Below are 20,735 nucleotides of genomic sequence, written 5' to 3' on the forward strand. Positions count from 1 at the left end.
GAACAATTTTTCCAATGTGGTAAGCGAGGGCATCACGAGAGACGAGATTTTTATTTTTCGTTCCAAGATAGATAAGTATCTTTGTACAGAATGAGCTTACAATGCACATAACATAGGTATCTATCTTAAGATTAATTAAGTCTAAAACGCTCGCATCCCACGGTGTCCCGCGATGTCCCACGATGTCCCACGGTGCCCCCGCGGGGGTGTCTTAGTCCGGTCTAGATCACCAAAACTATTTTGGATGATCAAGACCAGACTATATTGAAGTAGTTTTTAGCTTGATATCGTTTCTCAAATAATAATACTAATATTCAAAATAGTACTTGGTGTATTATTATTTGGGAAACGATACCAATTACCGGGACCCACCACGAGGAGGTAACTACGCTCGGGTCCCATTTATATAAACAGTTTTTAAGCATTGGAAGCAGAGATGTAAAATTATTTTATAATAAAGAAGTAGCATATAGTAGTGATAGTATAATAGCAGTATATAGAAGTAGTAGTGCATTGAAATTTATTAATTAGAATAGCTGTAGTACGTGGATACGCATAATCATACTTGAATATTGAACTTATCATCGAAGAAACGAAACCATGCGAGGTACCAATTGTAACGCGTATGGATGAATGATAAGATGTCGTTGCCTTCGGTTAAATTGCACTTGCTTCCTTGATTCCATGAATATGGTGTTGTGTCCTTGGTTTTGAGCAGACATGGAAAATTACATCTTAAAATTACACTCTGTGTTACCAGAGGTTTTATACGAAATAGTGAAATGAGAAATTAAATGCTGTATTTAAAATTAAAAAATAATGCTATATAGAAATAAAATAGCACTCCAGGGACTTGAAAGGTTTCGTTAATAAAATAAAACAAAATAAATCATTAATTCACTCACTACGAATTGATGGTATTGATTTAAATCAATGAATGTAGAGTTGCTTCCGATTAATGGTACAACTGCTATAAATTAAGAGCATAATTACTTTGAATTAATGGGAGAATATGATTATAAATTAATGGCTTAAATGCATAAAATGACAGTTTAAATATTGTAAATTAATGGCTTAGATGTTGTAAATTAATAGCTTAAATGTTATAAATTAATAGTTTAAATGTTAGAAATTAATGGCTTAAATGTATAAAATAACAGTTTGATTGTTATAAATTAATTGCTTAAATGTTATAAATTAATAGCTTAAATGTTATAAATTAATTGCTTAAATGTTATAAATTAATAGTTTAAATGTTATAAATTAATGGCTTAGATGCATAAAATAACAGTTTAAATATTGTAAATTAGTGGCTTAGATGTTGTAAATTAATAGCTTAAATGTTATAAATTAATTGCTTAAATGTTATAAATTAATGGCTTAAATGCATAAAATAACAGTTTAAATATTGTAAATTAGTGGCTTAGATGTTGTAAATTAATAGCTTAAATGTTATAAATTAATTGCTTAAATGTTATAAATTAATAGTTCAAGTGTTATAAATTAATTGCTTAAATGTTATAAATTAATAGCGTAAGTGTTGTAAATTAATGGTTTAGACGTTAGAAATTACTGGTTGCAATGTTGTTATTTGATTTTTTTTTTATTTACCTTATATTTATGTTCTTCTTCGATGTTCACTCTCCGGAATTTCAGGCACAAAAGAGCTCGCGCGCGACTTCCGTGTTCCTTATATACCTTGACAAAGTGACGAGATGCCATTCAAACGGTAACGATCTTTTGACATTGCAATCGACGGTTTTCCTATTATAACAAAATCATATTGAACAATTTCTTAATTTTTATCGTAAATTGGCATTCTTTTACCATTCAATACGATATCCATTTTTATCATTTTAATAGTTTCTACAAACTAAGATTAAATTCGCACGTCTTTGATACTAGTTTTCGACTATCAGTTAGTTTGACCAAAAAGGGAAAAAAAGCCTAACGGCAGTCGATGACGTTACTGTGAAATAAGTTAAGGTATTCAATAATCAGACAAATAAAATTCATATTTTGCATTATATTATATTATCCATATTCGTTCATTTACTCGTGCTAATTACAAAATAAAATGTTCTTTTTTCTTGAATAACACCTACGTCACTGTCTGCGATATTTAAAATTCTTATTTAATGCTTACTTAAAAGTCAGGTACCTTTTTAATTCCTGTCAAGTTAAACGAGTAAATTTACTCGTTGTAATTGTAACATAAAATGGTTTATTTCTTCAATACCGCCTGCATCGCTGTACATGATACAGATATTAATTATGTAGCGAATAATATGAACTAATTGGCTGTAATCGCGGTTAGAAATTAATGTTTTAAATGTTATAGAGTAATAGTTATGAATCGATAATTTAATTCGTAAAAGTTCGTTTACGATCTTCACCGTCCGGCTGTTTACACAAAAAAAAAACTCGCGCCCGAGTTGTGCATTCCTTATATACCTGACGACATGCACGTAAACAAAGTGTCGGACAGTTTATGACAAAAACAATTCTACTATAATATCCAAATATTGAAATTGACCAGCGGTCAAATACTTTATATCCTTGTTATATATGATTTCTCGTTTATATAATAGCAGCTCACGTTCAGATAAAAGAATTCTATACAAGATAAACGAAACTAACGATACCATCAAATAACAACATCAGATTATTTCAATTTTTGTTCACTGCATTCCGCACTGTGCAACGTTACAACTTATACTTGTAGATTGAAATTCATATGTCACAACTATATTTATTTTATATAATTGCAAAAAATTGCCCGACAAAATTATACGAAGGAGGTTCGATAAAACGTATAATTTTTTAACGATTCTTTCTCACGAAACTGTCATAACGAAGCACTATTATTTTTATAACAGTCATATATATATTATAAATTACCATTGTTTCCAAATTCGAAGCTTCCAATTCTGTTCTTTAAATTCTTCCAGTTTATAGAGCACGTAATAACAATTCCAAATATCCGGCCAATAATATACATTCCCAAATGGACGTTGTAACTGCAGAAAATAACTTTGCGTTTGATCGATTTTAAGATCTTTTTTTACGTCGCCACTCGTATTATACGATACGTCCATGCGAGGATTGGTCATTTTCCAAAGAAACGGTCGATCGCTATCGCCATCAAGAACCATGCGCCAGCAACAAGTGTCTGAAGAAGCCTTTCATCGCCAGCAGCGATACCGGCGTGGTCAGATCGCATTAGAATTACTCGAATCGGCCCGTCGCTGCACCTGAACGTGTAAATTGATCGTTCTCATCAAATTTCCTTTTAGGATCAACCGCTACCGGCTCTCTCGTAATAGAATGGTTAAGTTCTTTTTATCACCTTTGATACCATTTTATCAGCTCTTGGACACTATTCACCCCTCCTATTACAGTGTTAGCATATTATATGCAGTTTTAGTCGCTTTTTACCATTTCCTCGAGATATATTATTGAACAAATTATTATATTTATTAAGTTATTATACATACTATTGAATTATTAGTATTATACATATTATCGAACATATTCTGCAATTATATCGTTATTATTATATTATTACATATAATTATAGGTTATTTCATCTTATTCCAGAACGTGTGAAATCTGGGCAGATTTTATTTTATATTTTTAAGTCGTTGCATTCTTTTTCTGTAGAATCGTATCCTTTCTGCTTGTATTATATGTTCATTTATATAATATATATATATATGTGAGGTGATGTTAGGTGTAATGCGTTAAATAATCACTCGATGTTTAGGCCAACAATATATTTATTAACAAGAGTCTTGTTTCGCGTCGCGTATCGCTCTCGGTTTCGCTAGACAATCTCACTACCCGGTTACAACTCGACTTTATCGCTTCTTAGTTCGAACCTAACTGTCGATCGCATTCGTTTCTTTTCTTTTTCTCGCCCCTCAATATCCCCGCTATCCACACGTTTGTTAGGCGTCCGCGACCGTTGCTATGCAGCCATCTTCTCGAACATTCGGTGGAAGGACCGGTGGGATATTGATGACTCATTAGGCACTTCGCTTCGGCCATGTATTGGCATTGTTGCCAAATGTCGCTACATATATCTTATTAATATATATATATATATATATTTAACAAGCATAACGTAAACACTTCATAAGCTTTGCACGTTAGAAATTTCGCAAGCGACAGACAGAAATCAAAATGCACAACACGTAAAAAAATATAAACAGAATGATAGATTGTTAGAAGAAAGAATTAGAGGCAGGAAAAAAATTGAAGTGCAGGAAATTTGAAAGGAGAAACTCGCGTCGTTATGAAATTTCTCTTTAATTCAACAACGAAATCTCTTGAACTACCAATTCGTGAACGTAATATTAAACAGGCAGAATTTAAAGCTTCTGAAACAGTCATTGGACAATTTATCTCACGAACCCTTTACACAGAAATCTGCTCAATTTTTCGATATAAAATACTTGCAAGCGATAGGCAGATTATTTCTCCTTCTCGTTTCCCTTGGTATTTCCTGCAGTTCGTGCAAAAGTAACAGCTGTTTATTCAAACAAGACGATGTAAGATCTGGCAAGACGGTGTCATATTTCCTAGAAATTTCCTCCGCCATGTTCCCCCGCGGCTTACATAGAACCGAATTCACGAAACTCTTCAGCGAGAACTGTATCTTATTCGAGTTGCCACGCCTTTGAGGGTTTCGTTGCCGGATCGTTGTCGAGTTATCGTTATCTCTCGTTAAATTTCTCGCTGAACTTTTCTCCGCGGAACGCCTCTTCCGAGCAAAGACAGGTCGTCGAGGATTTTCCTTTTATCTCGAAGAAATTTCAGCTCGCGTAAACTTTTCGTCAAGACAAATTGTCTTCTTCGTTCTGGCTCTGTTTCCAGAAAAAAGTATCCGCCAGGTAAATAGCTAATTTTATGTTAACGTAGCCTTAACACTGGAACCATCGATGATTAACACGAAGCTGTTTCTACCAAAACCAATCAAAATCACTGGTCTTTAAAAAATACGTAATAATAGAATATTTTTATATTTATTGATTTATTACTTTCTTACAGAAGCAATTCCACGTTATGTAGTACATTTGTCGTATTATCAATCCATTTGCCACCATAATCGCTAAACAGGGGTTGGCATATTTATAAAATCGTAGAACCACTGTGGTATTTTTAGTGTTAGCAGCTAGCGATCTTGCGATCGATTGGGAATTTTCCTGATAACCGATATCCTCGTATTGAATGATACGTAGTAAAAATTTGAAAAACGTGTTGCAGAAAATAATTTGATATAATAAGATAAAATAAACTAAAATAATTTAATATAACGTAATAAATTAATTGGGGTTCGATAAACAAATTGCAGGACCCTTTTACGCTTCCACAAGTACCGGTCATTTTGACTGCTATTTAAAAATAAAATTCATTATATTATTCTTTTATAAACTATATTTATAAAATATAACACGAAGTAGGAATTTTAAAATGAAATTGTAAAACCAGTGAATTTGACCGGTGTGGTAGCTCCAGTGTTAAAATTCTTCCAAATCGGGTTTCGTTTAAAGTCGTAACTCAATACCTTAATGTCTCAAGTGTAACTTAATACCATCGTTATCGCGCGACTTTTTAGTGTTACCAGGCAAATGGTAGTTCTGTTCGAAAAAATTCTGCCCTGCGACTGGCATTCTCGAAATCTGCACTTCTACCACATATTTTCTTCGCGTGTTTGCGATAGAAATACCTCTGTTCCAGCACATTGTATCTTATCTTTATTTTCGTCTCTGCGGATCGTTTCGTTTGGCGACTGAGTTGCCCAGTTATTTCTATCGGCTTGGCAACTAAGTGACTGCGGATTTTGTCCATACAAGTTAATGACAAAACCCGCAGTCACTTAGTTGCCAAGCCAATATATCCTACGAAATACCAGCAACTCTGGATTTTCTAAAACATCGGATCGTTGTTGTCCACGTGCTGCTTCCCTTGTTCCCGCTTTGCATCCACTTGGTTTGAACAAGTTTGTAGAAGTTTGGTATACCGGTCGATTAGAAATTGAAATTTCAGTTGCATTTAAATTGGATCGTTCGATAAATTCTAACGAAAAGATAGCCGCGGTGAAATGGTGATTTATTCAATGGGTGGGAAAGAAAAATAGCTGAGTATTCGTTTTATATTCAGAGGTGGCCATTTGTTTCCATAGTGTGCCATAACATTTTTCTCCGGCTTGGAAAACTTCGCGTTGCTACGCATTTTCCGCTGCATTAGGTATCGACGCGTTGCTCGTTCGCCAATACGTCTACACGTTACATAATAAATTGTCATATTGTGCAATAAATTGTCCGATACGTCGTAACGAATAAATGTTGTCGTTTAATCATTATCGTCTGGCTAACATTCTATCGCTTGAAAGTTCAATTGAGCATTACATTGCTCTTTCTTTTATATCCGACACAATATAACGAGATACTTACGTGCGGAGTGAGACACCCTTTATAGATTGAACAACGAAACAATATGGAAAATAATAATATACGTAATGAGGACGTAGAATAAAATACGACAGAGCTGTTTCCAACGTTGTGCAAGATCAATTGTTTATTAGAATAATATGTTCAGTATAACTGCAAAGATTGAAAAATAATAATTAATCTCAATTTGAGTCTCTTCCTCGCCTTTTTAACTCGTCTTAGCCAAAGTGTAATAAATAGTTATGATGGTTTTGACAAGAGCAATTTATTTGAAATAATTAAATTATTAAAAATATACAGGATGGTTGGTAACTGGTGGTACAAGCGGAAAGGGGGTGATTCTACGCGAAAAAAGAAGTCGAAAATATAGAATAACAATTTTTTTTTAATTTTTCCATCGAGACAACGATCTACAGTGAGATCCGTTAGAACGAGACGTGATAAAGTGCGCGCGTACCGAGCGCAAATTCAAAGTCGATTTTCTCGAAAGCAAAGCCTCGAACGAAAAATTTTTATTCTATATTTCCGACTTCTTTTTTCGCGTAGAATCATCCCCTTGCCGCTTGTACCACCAGTTACCGATGACTCTGTATAGAATCGAGTTGTTGATCAAATTGTCGTACGAATTTTAATTGCTTTAACAGCTGACATTTTCAAGAGAAATAAAAATTCAGAAACTTGAAGAACACGTAAATTTTCTTACGTCTCGAATGGTTAAGAACGTTAAGGGTTGATCATTTTCATCGTACCAGTAATTCTATCTATACTTGTATTATGCTTATTGCAATATGCTGTAAAAAAAGAAAAACGAAGAACGCTGTCGAGTTGCTCGTTAACGATTACCCTGTTTTACACGGATCCGTGCCACGTATCCGAAGAAAACACAGATGCAATTTGATTCTAACGAAATCATCCAGGTGAGGCATGCGCGTTGTAACCGCGTCGTAGCACGGGGGTTGGTTCGTTTCAACCCTCAGTCTGGCGCCGCGTGCGAGCGCGAGTGGATCTTGGCGCTCCCTCGCTCGAAAACGCTGTCATCCTCTCGGTTCGGCGTCGCTCGAAGCGATGACTCACGACACAACCGATATTTACTGTTCAAATTCCGATGACCCAACCTGAAACAGCCCCTCGAACGTTACTAAACTCTCTAAAACTCGATTTCGATTATTCCCTATAATTTGTCTTGGAAAAGAAGATGAACATTTTCAGCGAGAAACCGTGGTCCCTGTTCCAAGAAACTCGAAAGTCTCTTAGAACAGTGCCGAAATCGTGGCTGCACAGTGCAAATCGTCGATCATCGGATGGTCGATCGTGACTCGGTGAATCTATCGCGAGAAACATGCGACAGACAAACGTGGCAGTTAATTTCGGATCGGTAGAAGCCTAGTGGAACGTAGTGGTGCGAACACGTGACGGAAATGACGGTAGCCGCGTTGCAATCTCGGCTCCTGTCCGGATGACGTGACTGGGCCGGGATCTGTACAGCTCGTTGCCCTTGATGGCCGTGAATTCTCATCTAAGATGAGTATCCTATGCGGCTGGTACGCGCTCGTCCTGCTCACGTGCACGCTTTGGACTGGGCTGGCCGGCTACGCTGACCAAGAGGCTCAGATCGAGAGGCCCAAGGAACTGCTGCGGCACCAGCAGAACCATCGACCTTCCTTCATCGAACGAAAGCTGGTCGACAAACTGGAGATGCACGAAAGCGTGACGGAGCCTTCGATGGAGCTAGAAGATCAGGAGGACACGCTACCGGACGAGGATGACAATCAGCAGGAGCCTGAGAATCGGTTGGTCTCCTTTAGATCTAAATTGGAAACTAACATAGAAAGACCAGTCACCCAAATCAGACACAGTAGATCCAGAAGTCATTTCGCGAGACAGGTGAAGCTAGATGATACCGAGTCCTCGTACGTGTTTAGTGGATCCAGTAGAAGAGCTGAGCAGATAGACAATGAATCTCAAAGCGAGGATATTTCGATTTCAGACCGGTCTAGGAGCAAGAGTGAAAGCTCTAACACGATCTCAGGCCAGGATCTGAGATCGTCGGGCACGATCGACGAACGATCTACAGTAGAATTGGACAAGCTGCTCACCAGACTATCGGAAGCTGGGTCTGACAAGAGAAAGGAAGGGAGAGTGCGCCACAGAAACGATTCTTTATACAAGTGGAAGAAAACGTTCAGCAGAAACAAGTTTAAAGTCTTTAAAATCTCTAACAGAACTGCCGGCAATGGGACCGAAAGCTATGGGAACATCGTGCATGGAATATCGTTTGGTGACAGGAAAGACCTGGACGACGAGGACATCGTCCTATCGGGAGATGTTTACGACTATGGCATGATCGGAGACAGGAACAATTCGGAAAATGAAGATTACGAGGAATACGAGAAGATCGGAGACCAAGGGAAGTCGAGCAAGGAACCTGTCCACGTGGACATCGTCACGAGGTTCCTTCGTATCATCGAGAATCAGCATATTCTCGGTGAGAACTGCACCGCTGGGACAGATTTGAACCTGGGCGAGGGAATCGTGGACCAATATGCTCAGGAAAGGTTCAAATTGGAAGCTAATCTCGCGGTGAACAGGGCCAACATGCTGACCAGACTGTGGAAATACGCGCCAGACGTAATGCTCTCCTCGGAGTACCTGTTACACGCTAGCGTCTTGTCGATGGTCGAGTTTGACGAGGATATATTCGCCGCTGGGAATTGCTATGACAAGCTGCAGTACGGAGATCACTGGCTTTACTGTCCCTTTGCTCATCGACTTCAGGACCAAGATGGAATTCTGGTGAAAGACCTGGCGATCGAGTACAAGTATCTGAGCAACAGTAGCGAGTGGTTTTACATCGCCAGGAAGAACGCGGAGCGCGTGATCGCGAATAATGATCAGTTCAGTCGCGGTGAGTCACCTGAAATTCATTTGGTTCTTTCAGGCGGATCAGATTTTTCTCTTTCTTCGTGATATTTCTCGAGGTTCTATATTATTATCAGCAGTGCATGGTTTGAACCATTATCCGCAATTTTGTTGAGTAGATGAAGAGTAGAAGTCTAAGAATAGTCGACTGTCTTTCTTACTGTGCTTCTTACTGTGCTTGACCAACAATTTTTAAAGACACTTGGATAGAAAACAAAGAGTATCGAGTAAAATGACATTTTTATACTAACTTACTTAGACATTTTTTATACTAACTATAGTGAAATATTAATAGGTACGTGTAATTACATTTCATTGGACAAGAATTACCATAAATATATGGTAATGACATGGTTGTTCGTGGTGGGGCTTTAAAGAGAATTTGCTTGCCTGTTCGATGCTTCTGTGAGATCACATCACTGAGGCTTTGTCGATCAAAGATAAAAGGCAACTAAAAGTTCCTAAAATCTAGAATTTCTTGGAAGCTTCCCGTCTGCAATGGTCACTCTACGAAGAATGCCCATTCTGTGGCAGACACACAGCAGTCAATTTCCCTTGGTCCACGACACAGTATCGATAGAATGTTTAAATAAAACCGCTCATCCAGGTACCTGTTGTCTTCTCTTCCTAGTTTGAAAAGCCAAACAAGAAATCCCAGTTGTTGAAGTTTTACGTTCCATTGCAGTTCTCAGCATTCATTATACCATAGAACAAAAGCCTTTGTTGCTTGTTAATTGGACCAGTTTTTAGACGTTCGTATTTGATTTAGAATTTCATGTTTGCATATCTACAGGATATCGTACAGGAACTTTGTGAACTATAATTGCTGCTTATCTGACCGAGATTTTGCTATGATATAAATAATATCAGTAACACCAATTATTGGAAATGGTTCTCCGTAGTAACGCTCCCGATCAGTTGATTTATCGAAGAACAGAAGAATCTGAGATTTTCTACAAGTCTACTTTTCTTCGTTGTTGGATAGACGTGCTTCTAAATCACGATCCATTAATGTGACACTATAACACATCGCACAGGAAATATATGGTGTGAGCGTGATACAGCTGTGGTTCGTGACAGGAAAGACGGCAGAAGGTGGTGAAACAACACGAGACAATGGATGACAGACTTCTAGATGACCAATAACGGAAACACACGTGTTCTATCTTTAACATCGTGCTAGGGAAAGATAATTTATTACGCTATAAACCACCTAGACATCTGACCAAACGCGAACAGCAAACGAATCCAAATATTAGCTTGGCAACTAAGTGATTGCGGATTTTATCATCAGGTTGTAACGACAAAATCCGCAATCACTTAGTTGCCAACCCAATAGATAGGTCGGTAGTGCAGGATTGAAATTATGGTGTGACATAAGGTTCGTGTTATGGTATAGCACAGGATTCAAATTATGGCGTAGTGCAAAGTCCAAGTTATGATACAGGGTAGAGCTCAAATTACAGTCTAATATAGGGCTCAGATAAGAGATGAAATGTAGCGAAGCGTGGAGTTCAAACATCGTCAAACATTCTGAACATTTCTTTGCTATTGTAAATATTTTCAAATGGGTCAATTTCGTTAAAAAATGTAGCAACTTTATCGAGTGGCAGAACTGTGAATTAAACATTGGAATGGTTGTCGTAACGGTGACAGGGACATCTGACGGAACTTATCGCGCAGTTTTTTCGTTCTCTACAACTTAATTTCGCACCTAGGGAAACCATTGCCTGTCGCGGATATTGGAAACGTCGATTCGCCGGAACGAAGCAAAGAGTTCTGACCCAGATTTTAATGGAAGGCCGGTCCTCAGATTACTTCCGCTTCCCGTATGGACTACTTCATTGTCTGTCGAAATTGAATGATCGAACGGCAAAGAGGGAAAGAAATATACGCGATGGCGATTCCTTTTTGTTGGATGGTCTTTCCACTACGATTTCCGGCCCTCGTGGAAAATCTGATCGCCTCTTCGAGCGGGCACCAAGTTTCCTGGATTCCTTCTAACTTCGTTTTTACGGTTGTTACCCTCGGTTTGTCCACCTTAGATCACGAAGAACAATCTTTAACAATTTTTTCTTTCCACGACCTATGCAATCGAAGACACTGTAACATCTTTCGAAGTTTAGAGGTTAGGTTACGCGTAATCTCGGATTCTAGATAACTTCATTGTTACGATCGTTGGTGTCGGTACTTCTGCGTAAGATTGTACGGAATTCTTCACTTTTCCATTTTTATCATTTACGCAATCAAAAATTTTGCGTTGTTCTTTCAAATTTTGGCGACCACGTTAATTAACAGATTCTATGCCATACGTGTTTCAGGATGTTCACGAATTTTTTTAATTACCTCTGACTTACGATAAATCGATCCAATCATATTCGACAGCGAGGACTTCACTATGCTATAGTATGCTGTACGAATTTACTAACATTATTCGTGTTAAAACTATTATCAACAACCTTATTGATAATTAATAAATAATTAATAAAATGAAGTAGAGTCATATATATTAAATATGTATAACAATAATTATTAATATATATTTACCAAACTAAATTACATTTACTAAATTTAAAAAAAGAGATTGAGAACCTTCAAAGATGAAGATATAACCTATCCGATATAATGTGTCATTCCAGACACAGGAAAGATGAGAGGCGTTCACGACCGGTGTTGAAATCAAGGCGTGAAACTTGTTATAAACTCGTCGCAACGCTGTAGTCATTATATCGGCCCGACGAATTAACGGTTAAATGTTTAATTGCATCGTCTGCTGGCGTGCTAATTGCACGCGTATCGTTGCCGTATTAGCCGCAACTTTTCCACCTTCTCGGCTTAATAATCGGTTTTTCGCATCGCGTGTACATATAACGTCGTTGAAATTGCCGGATATACGGCTTGGGTCTCGTTCATTTATCCTAAGACATTAATCATAAACGAAACTATATATTAATAACTATATATTATTGAAACTATAATTTGTAATTATTGAAAAGCTTTACAGCAATATAGCGTTCGTTACACGTATAAGCAATGTTCATATTTAGACGAACATTTGAAAAAATAATATAATATAAAATTGAAATTGAAATATAACATGAAAATAATAGGAAAATGATAGAAGCAGCATATAGGGAAATAATAATATTTGTTTCGATCGACTGTTTGTATAATTTAGTTGGAGCATTCTTTTGTTATAGAAAATACTTAATAATATACAACATTGCGTTATTTATTGAGTATCGCGATCAATTTACCAACAATCCCCCGGAACATCAAGAAATGTAAATAAATTGCTGAAAATCAGTATATTTACATATAGCTAAATTAAAAATGCTCTGCTTGGAAAAACCATGCAGATGCTTTTCAGGTCAAGCATCACTCACTAAGGTTTAAGGACAGCTTCCTTTTCACATAGAATTCAAATTCATAAGACTATCGTTCATTTCATAAAACTCTCGGATTTCTGCGAGTGCTAGAATATTTAAACGTCAAAGCTGCTCTAGTATTAAGCTGGGGACCCGCTCGAGAACTAAGCCAGCCTATATTATGGCACACTAGCTTCAGAAATATTTACTTCCATGCATATATGCGGAACCGTTTTCACTGAAAGCGAAGCTATACTGGTGGAAATGGTAGCCTATAAATATATCGCAGCAAATATTTTCAAACCTACCACAGCATAGCAGAACATAACCTAACTTTCCGATAGATCCCCAGCTTTCGTGTCGTGTCACCAGACAATGAGCAAAAACTAGACTGAACTACACTAAAATCTAGCTTCTAGCTTGGACGATTCCCTAGAAATATATCGCGGTAAATATTTTCAAACCTACCACAGCATAGCAGAACATAACCTAACTTTCCGATAGATCCCCAGCTTTCGTGTCGTGTCACCAGACAATGAGCAAAAGCTAGACTGAACTACGCTAAGATCTAGCTTCTAGCTTGGAGGATTCCCTAAAAATATATTGCGGTAAATATTTTTAAACCTACCACAGCATAGCAGAACATAATCTAACTTTCCGATAGATCCCCAGCTTTCGTGTCGTGTCACCAGACAATGAGCAAAAGCTAGACTGAACTACACTAAGATCTAGCTTCTAGCTTGGAGGATTCCCTAAAAATATATCGCAGTAAATATTTTCAAACCTACCACAGCATAGCAGAACATAACCTAACTTTCCGATAGATCCCCAGCTTTCGTGTCGTGTCACCAGACAATGAGCAAAAGCTAGACTGAACTACACTAAGATCTAGCTTCTAGCTTGGACGATTCTCTAAAAATATATTGCGGTAAATATTTTTAAACCTACCACAGCATAGCAGAACATAATCTAACTTTCCGATAGATCCCCAGCTTTCGTGTCGTATCATCAGGCAATTAGCAAAAGCTGAGTTGAGCTATACTAGGATCTAGCTTTTAGCGGAGACGGTTGCCTAGAAAGATATGGCAGTAAATATTTTTAAGCTTACAGCAGCACGGTATAACATAGCCTACCTCCCCGGTAGATCTGCAGCTTTTGTCGTATAATCCTTTGGTCACAAGTATCTGACACGAACAACGGCGTCCATCTTGTGGTTAGTTTGCGGCCAACTAGCGGTCACTTCTTCTAAAATCGTTCCTGACTGCTGTGGACGTGTGCTGGCTTCTGGCTTTCAAGTAGTTCCGTGGACAGTGTCCTCCATCCACCTGGATCAATAGTTGGGAAATAATCTGTTATCCTAAGGACTTCCTGGGGTACACTCTACGGTGATGAAATTGGAAGTTGGAAAAACTTTCACATTTGGGGAGAACAATCCTGTCACGGGGAAGATTGCTGGGATAATACCTAACGATAAAGGAAATCGACTTTTGTAGAGGGGGAAGGCACACGGGGAAAAAAACGATATGAGGATATGAAAAAAGAAATTTGTAGTTATAAGGAGAACGATGCAAGGATTTGAGAGGAAAGGAATTTCACTGATAAAGGGGACAAACGTATATAATAGTAAAAACAGGAACGTTGTAGCGATAAGAGGAGCGATGTAAAGACTTCAGAAAGGAATTTTAACTCTCTGACAATAAAAAAAAAAAAAAAAATAAATGGCGATACATACAAACACGTGTAAAAAGAGTGAGAAAAAAAGGAGAGCCGAAAAAGAGTTTCAGCGATGAGAAGAATTTGCAACAAGGAATACTCAGCAATAAAGAGGTTAACGCACACATACACCCAAAAAGAGGAATTCAAGAAATGCTGGGAACCCTTGCAACACCCTATAGGTCGTGCACATTATAGAACATAACTTTCATCATGTGATCGTTAATAATAATCTAGATTTGCATTGTCGAAGAACAAAGTCGCCGACCAGTGTCTGACCAATAATCTCGATAATTTCCTTGAAATACTCACGACTTAGTATACTTAGTATACTTAGACTTTAATATATTATATCGCATTTGCTTGACTTTATCAATTTTTCAAATAGGAAAAAGTTAACTAGATTGTAATTTATAGTATTGATATGTTGGTAATACCTGACATCTCGACGATAACTGTTAACGACTAAACTCGAGTTAATTCTAGGGAAATTTTTATCCGAAGAGATTTTTGCACCTGTTTACACTAAAATCGATTTTACTCTCTCTTCAACGAAATTGCTTACGATTTACTGCTGGACGTATATTCAACGTTTCCGTGGCGTGCTAGCTGCAATTTCGAGATTCGTACTTAACATATTGTAACCGAACGGCCTCGTTTCCCGGAAAACTGGTAATGGCCGTGGAATGAAAAGCGAGTCGTTATACCAAGGAAATGGAATACATTTGTAACACAGGCTCGCACTCTGAATCGTATTTCCTCCATCTGTCAGAAATTCCTCGAGTAACCAAATTTCTGTCATTCTTTCAAAGAATTCTCCTCTTACAGCGGTTTTAGGTTACGTTTTATTAAGACAGATTGTCTTTCATAAATTTTTGAAGTTTCCAAACGTGCTGTTTTAAGGTATCTTTGACTTGAACCTAGTTTATATGGAGCTTGCCTTGCGAATTACTGCCATATTTAAACCTATATCAGTTTCGTAAGTTAAATTTGTTTTAGGTTATATTTTATTGCCACAGACTGTCTTTCATCTATCTAGCAAAAATTCAGGAATATATATGTAAGTTATAACATTTCTTTAAGCAGTTTTTCATTCAAAGTTTTAGTACAACAAATTATATTTTCCTTGATCCAAACTAAATCCAATTCGATTTAAGTTAAATTGCGTTTGAATCCATCATGATTTCACCTATTTTTCCCTATTTTCTTCGTCGTATCAGAGTATCTCTCCAACAATAATCGATAACAACATTAAAAGTTATGCTTAAATTCACTACCATTTGCCCAAATATTCCCTTTTCTCCTTCTTTTTACGAAAGGTTTCCAAACCCTTGAACGCCACTGTACCGAAGATTTTAACGTAACCTAACCTACCAACTCGAAGAAGTCATTATGGGAAACAATACACGGTGTTCAGGTTTCTGATGTGCCAAATATAATTTTAGCATCGCTGAAGTTTCCAATCTTTGGGGAAGACAACACCATAACAATACCATAAGAACGTTCTCGGTGTAAGGGTTAACTTCGACAAAGAACCGAATTTAACCTCAACGAATCATCGGACAAGTAAGACCACGCGATGTACGTGACAGGGAACGCGTTAAGCCGGATTCTTCCGAACAATTCCAGCAAGAACGTTATCCTTTTGCGTCGTCACGCAAAGCAAACGGAAACAGCCGGGTCAGGTAAACAGCGGTTTGCTCGTTTGCCGAGCGCCCTCTGCTTCCTGTTTTCTCTCTTGTCCCCATATGATGCAGTACTCGACTTATGGCCTCGAGGAGAACCAGACGTGCTTTCTGTTCTTTCTCTCTGTCGTCATTGTTGGACGTTTCGCCGTTGTACACGGGAGAACGAATTCGTGTTTGTTGCCTGGTGTTTGTCGAAACGACGACGTTTGCCGAACTCGAACTCGTTTCATCATGGAGTCTCGCTGCGGAGCTGCTGGCTGCAACTTCAGATTGATGTTGCGTGCAAGCAAGTTCCGTTCAACGAGAGGAAACGTTCTCCCAGAAGAAGCTTTCCCCATATGGAAATTCGATTTGATGTCAGGGGAACGGTTCCTTCCCAAGTTTCGGTCAACGGGATTAGATCTTTTTGCACGTCTTGCGGAATGGCAGGTACTGGAAATTCTGGAAGATTTTGCAGGAAATTTAAGGCCCTGACGAGGTTATTTATTGCAACGACCGAATAACAGTGCTTATGGAAACGAAAGCGAAACGTTTTGTGAACTTCTTGCAATATCGTGACAAAGAGTTTTTCGTCTTTCGCCAGAGTGGAGCGAACAGTAGGATCGGATTAAGTTTCACGGATCACGACTATAGTTGGACTTAGCAACGAAACGGCTAATTACCGTCGCTATCATCGACCCGCATCGTCGATACGGTATCGCGTATCACAGTCGGTACGAAACGACTGCCACTTGCGTTCCCACAGTCTCGTGTCAAATATCCAAATTTCTCCTTGTGCCGTTGAATCGTTTCCCGTGATACTCTGGTGCACCAAAGGATTCCGACCATTTTATCAGAAAATCTTGCCACGAATATATTAGGCGCGTTGTACGAAAGTTTTTGAGATTTCGTTGCCACCGTAACGGGACACGATCTTTGCGATTACGCTTGAAGTTTCCTAACCGAGAGCTCAGCTTGTTCAGAACTCTCAAACGTATCGTTCAAGCGACTCTGTCGAACGCATCGATTAAGCGTTTTCGAGGAAATATGATACGTCTCACGTTACGTCGCCCTTGAAATCGTTCAGATTCTACCCGAAACATTTGTCAATACGGTGGAAAAGAACAAGCGAGAAATTTCAGGCGACGAAGTTACAACAGTTCGGAGAACTGTCCATCTAAAAATGTTCTAAACACGTTCGGATAATTTCGCGAGTAGATCTGTGGCGGCACTCGATAGCGCAAATACCGCCACTCGACACGAACAACCAACGGACGACGGTAGCGCAGTGGTTAGCGCGTTAGGTTACGAACGTTCGGAACGCGGGATCGAATCCCGGCGACCGAAGTTCGATTTTTTCTTCCTCGATTCTAAAATAGGAAGAAAATATAGCTGTATCTATGACATCTACAGCCACCAATCACAATCATCACGGACAACGACACATATTCACCTCAGATCTTTGCTACTATCGCTTCGCAATACTCTGCAACGTGTTGTACCGTTATTACCTTCAGGAATAACAATATTCGCGGTTTCGCCTGGTGTTTGGGAGATACATTCGCGAGTCGCTGTAATTTCCTCGGTTTACTACGTGGTTGAATAAAACGAGGCTGTGCCACGGAATCGATTGGGGGTTAGCTTTTTCGATTGGACATATTAAACAGGCCGGTTTAATGCGGTTAAACTGCGATACAATGGTTCGTTTAAACTCTTCAGACCCTCGATCCACTCGAGCTGCTCCGCTTTCGACACTTCTGACGTTACGGTTCGTTCGAAGCCGATATTACGCGGTCTACCGCTTTCCCCTACTTGCCAACTAATTGCTAATACATTCATTGAAAGTGCCTGCTCTAGCTCATTTCTCTATATACTTTCTGCTCCTAAACTCTCGGCGGTGAATAGCGAGCAGCAAACAATCGGCGAAACATTTCACGAAAATTGCTTTTGCTGGAACGTGTAGCCTCTTGGAACGCGTATAACGGCATTCTATGGAACATGCGCTGCGAAACTAGCGGCTAGCCTGCCCTATTTCCATTGTTTTAATTCTCAGTCGGTACAGTCGGGTCGCGTGCACGAGTAATAAAAAACTTTCACACCAACGTACGCTTCGACAATTTCGGATTATCCGTTCGGCGAGAAGATTCTTTTACCGGTAACAAGAGTTCTTGCGTACTACGATGATCAAAGGGAAGTTGACGATTGCCATTCTATGAGTTTCCATAATCTTGTTACGTCGTATTCTTTAATATTGGGTTGGCAACTAAGTGATTGCGGATTTTGTCATTGCCACCTAATGACAAAATCCGCAATCACTTAGTTGCCAACCTAATATTTGGCGAGAAGGGAAACTGAATTTTTTTTTGATAAACCAACATGTTCGAGATTTTTATGCAAACCAATTCAGTTGACCAAGTCGGTGAACTGTAAAATAAAAAATAAGGACGACATTATTTTTGAAATTTATTAAAATGCAGACATTTTGAGAAGAAAGTGGTGGCTCCTGAGCAACTCGTATTACGTCATCACGTATCGGATATCACAGCGAATATGAAACAGCGTCTATCGAGTATTATGTTTTGTTCATCGTATTTTCCTGCAATATATTCGATGTTTGAATTATTAACGAATAATTAGTATTACACGTGATATTGTTTAATATATGTGATATTCAATTCAGCATTACAAATTGTAAGCTATAAATGCGTTAATCCGAACGCGTGTATCGCCCAGACGATGAAGCATCGGTTTGAATTTCATCCGATGAAACGAAAACAAACAAGTTCCCGTGTGTTTATCGTCCCGCGTTTATTCTGCACTTGGCGTGCTACTGCAGAAGAATTCTGCCGGATAAAAAAATAAGATCTGAGAAATGAAGCGAATGTCGATGGGACGCTAATGCCTTAATAAAAAAAAAAAAAAAAAAAAGAAAAAAGGAAAACATGATCCGAGAAAATTGAGTGGTAGACTATTTTCCTACCGATATCTGCCTATTAGATTGGTTATTTGTGCAACTTTCCAAGGCCAATAAAGCCAACATGGCGTAAAGAAAGGTTGGCGAAGCTTCGACCTTCTAAGCCATTGAATTTTCACCCCTTGAAAATATAATGCTGCCTTTTAGGCTACCACCGTCCTATGGAGCTTCTTGCGTGTTTGCATTTTTACGGGAACACGGGGAAAATAATGGAAATCATAAGGAGAAATAAATACTTTTGATATATTTCACGCGTGGATGTAAAAAGTTGGAAGGAATGTTGGCACACTCGATGAAAAACATAAATTTAGCATTTGCAGAAGATTATGTAAATCTGCAAGCCGGTTCTCGTTGGTTCGTGAAAATTCGCAGCTGGTAATTTTTCGTTAAAGAATGGGCTAAGAGGAGAGCTGGAAAATTCCATGGACGTTTTAAGAGATATTACTGAAAATAATCCACGACAAACGAGAAGTATAATCCATGAAAGTATAATAATCCATTCTACCGTTATTCGTCGCTTGGCTCGGACAGAAAAAAAATGAAGAAAGTTAACGAATGGCTTCTTCGCGCCAGTTAAACGACATACAGAAGCTTAGTCGGTTTGTTATTTCAAACAAAAAAAAAAAAAAAAAAAAATACAAAACTTAACGTTTTAACGACTTAAACGAAACGTTTTATAAAACTGTTATCATTAACCGCGGAAATTACTTCGATGTTTCCAGAAAGACTCATTTATCCGTTTTATTTCCCCTTCTGAATCATTTACAATTTACTCGACCGATTGGAAATCAAGTTCTTGTTCAATTTAAACAAAGCTTTTTCCGGATCCAAATTGTTTGACTCGCGTCTTTCGAACATAATTATGTAAGTAGGTTTTCAGAAATGATAGAAAAATGTTTCGCTCGAATATATAATATTAATCCGTAATTAATTCAATTTCAAGGTATAAATTCAACGTCGATATTTAGTAAACGCCATATTTAATCACATTTAGCCTGTTAGCTAGAAAAATTTACCGAACGTCCAGTTGGACAAATTGTAAAGCACAAATTAAATAAGAAAACAAAATTTAACCTGTCGCAGTTGATGACTTCTTAACGTCGCGCGGTTTCTTCGACGACTGACGAACGTATATCGAGAAACGGTAGGTGGAGGGGGAAGTAGGCGCGCGAGGCATCGTAGTACAGTGGGCAGCACTAGCTCCAGGCTTACGTACCACACGCTGCCTTAGATACTGGGAGAGGGAGGCCGTTAGGAAATCTTATTTGCAAAGTTTCGCACGTCATAGACCTCTGGAGGCTGAGGGAAGAATATACGTTGCCTAACCCTTACCGACGAGTCCTGTAGCAAGCCCTGGACCAAACATTCTCCTCGCCTTCCCTTCTTCCTTCTCTCTCGCTCCTACGTCGAACCCCAAATATCATTCAACATACGTCTTGCCTTCCTACACGAATTTCAGGTGCCTCGCGCAGTCGTCGAAAGACACGTGCTCACACGTCTTTTGAGATTCTATTTAAAACGCGCGTACACCTTCTTCCCAAGCGTTTCTATCGAGTTGGCAATTAAGCGATCGTGGATTTTGTCATTAACAGCTGGTCGCCAACCCAATACATCGTCAGAAGGCTGTTCCTTCGCTACC

At 38.5% G+C, this 20,735-nt stretch overlaps 1 protein-coding gene across 1 annotated transcript in view; it reads left to right on the top strand.

The window, feature by feature from the left end:
* The first annotated feature begins 7,422 nt into the window (after positions 1-7,422).
* LOC117214423 (probable G-protein coupled receptor 158) overlaps positions 7,423-20,735 on the top strand; it is a 162,709-nt gene continuing 149,396 nt past the window's right edge. Inside the window, exon 1 of the mRNA XM_033460533.1 lies at positions 7,423-9,360. Coding sequence (XP_033316424.1) covers positions 7,977-9,360 — 1,384 coding nt within the window. The 5' untranslated portion in view covers positions 7,423-7,976. The remainder of the gene's footprint in view (positions 9,361-20,735) is intronic.

This window comes from Bombus bifarius, unplaced genomic scaffold (genome assembly GCF_011952205.1).
Source record: "Bombus bifarius isolate JDL3187 unplaced genomic scaffold, Bbif_JDL3187 scf7180000009200, whole genome shotgun sequence".
Lineage (NCBI taxonomy): Eukaryota > Metazoa > Arthropoda > Insecta > Hymenoptera > Apidae > Bombus > Bombus bifarius.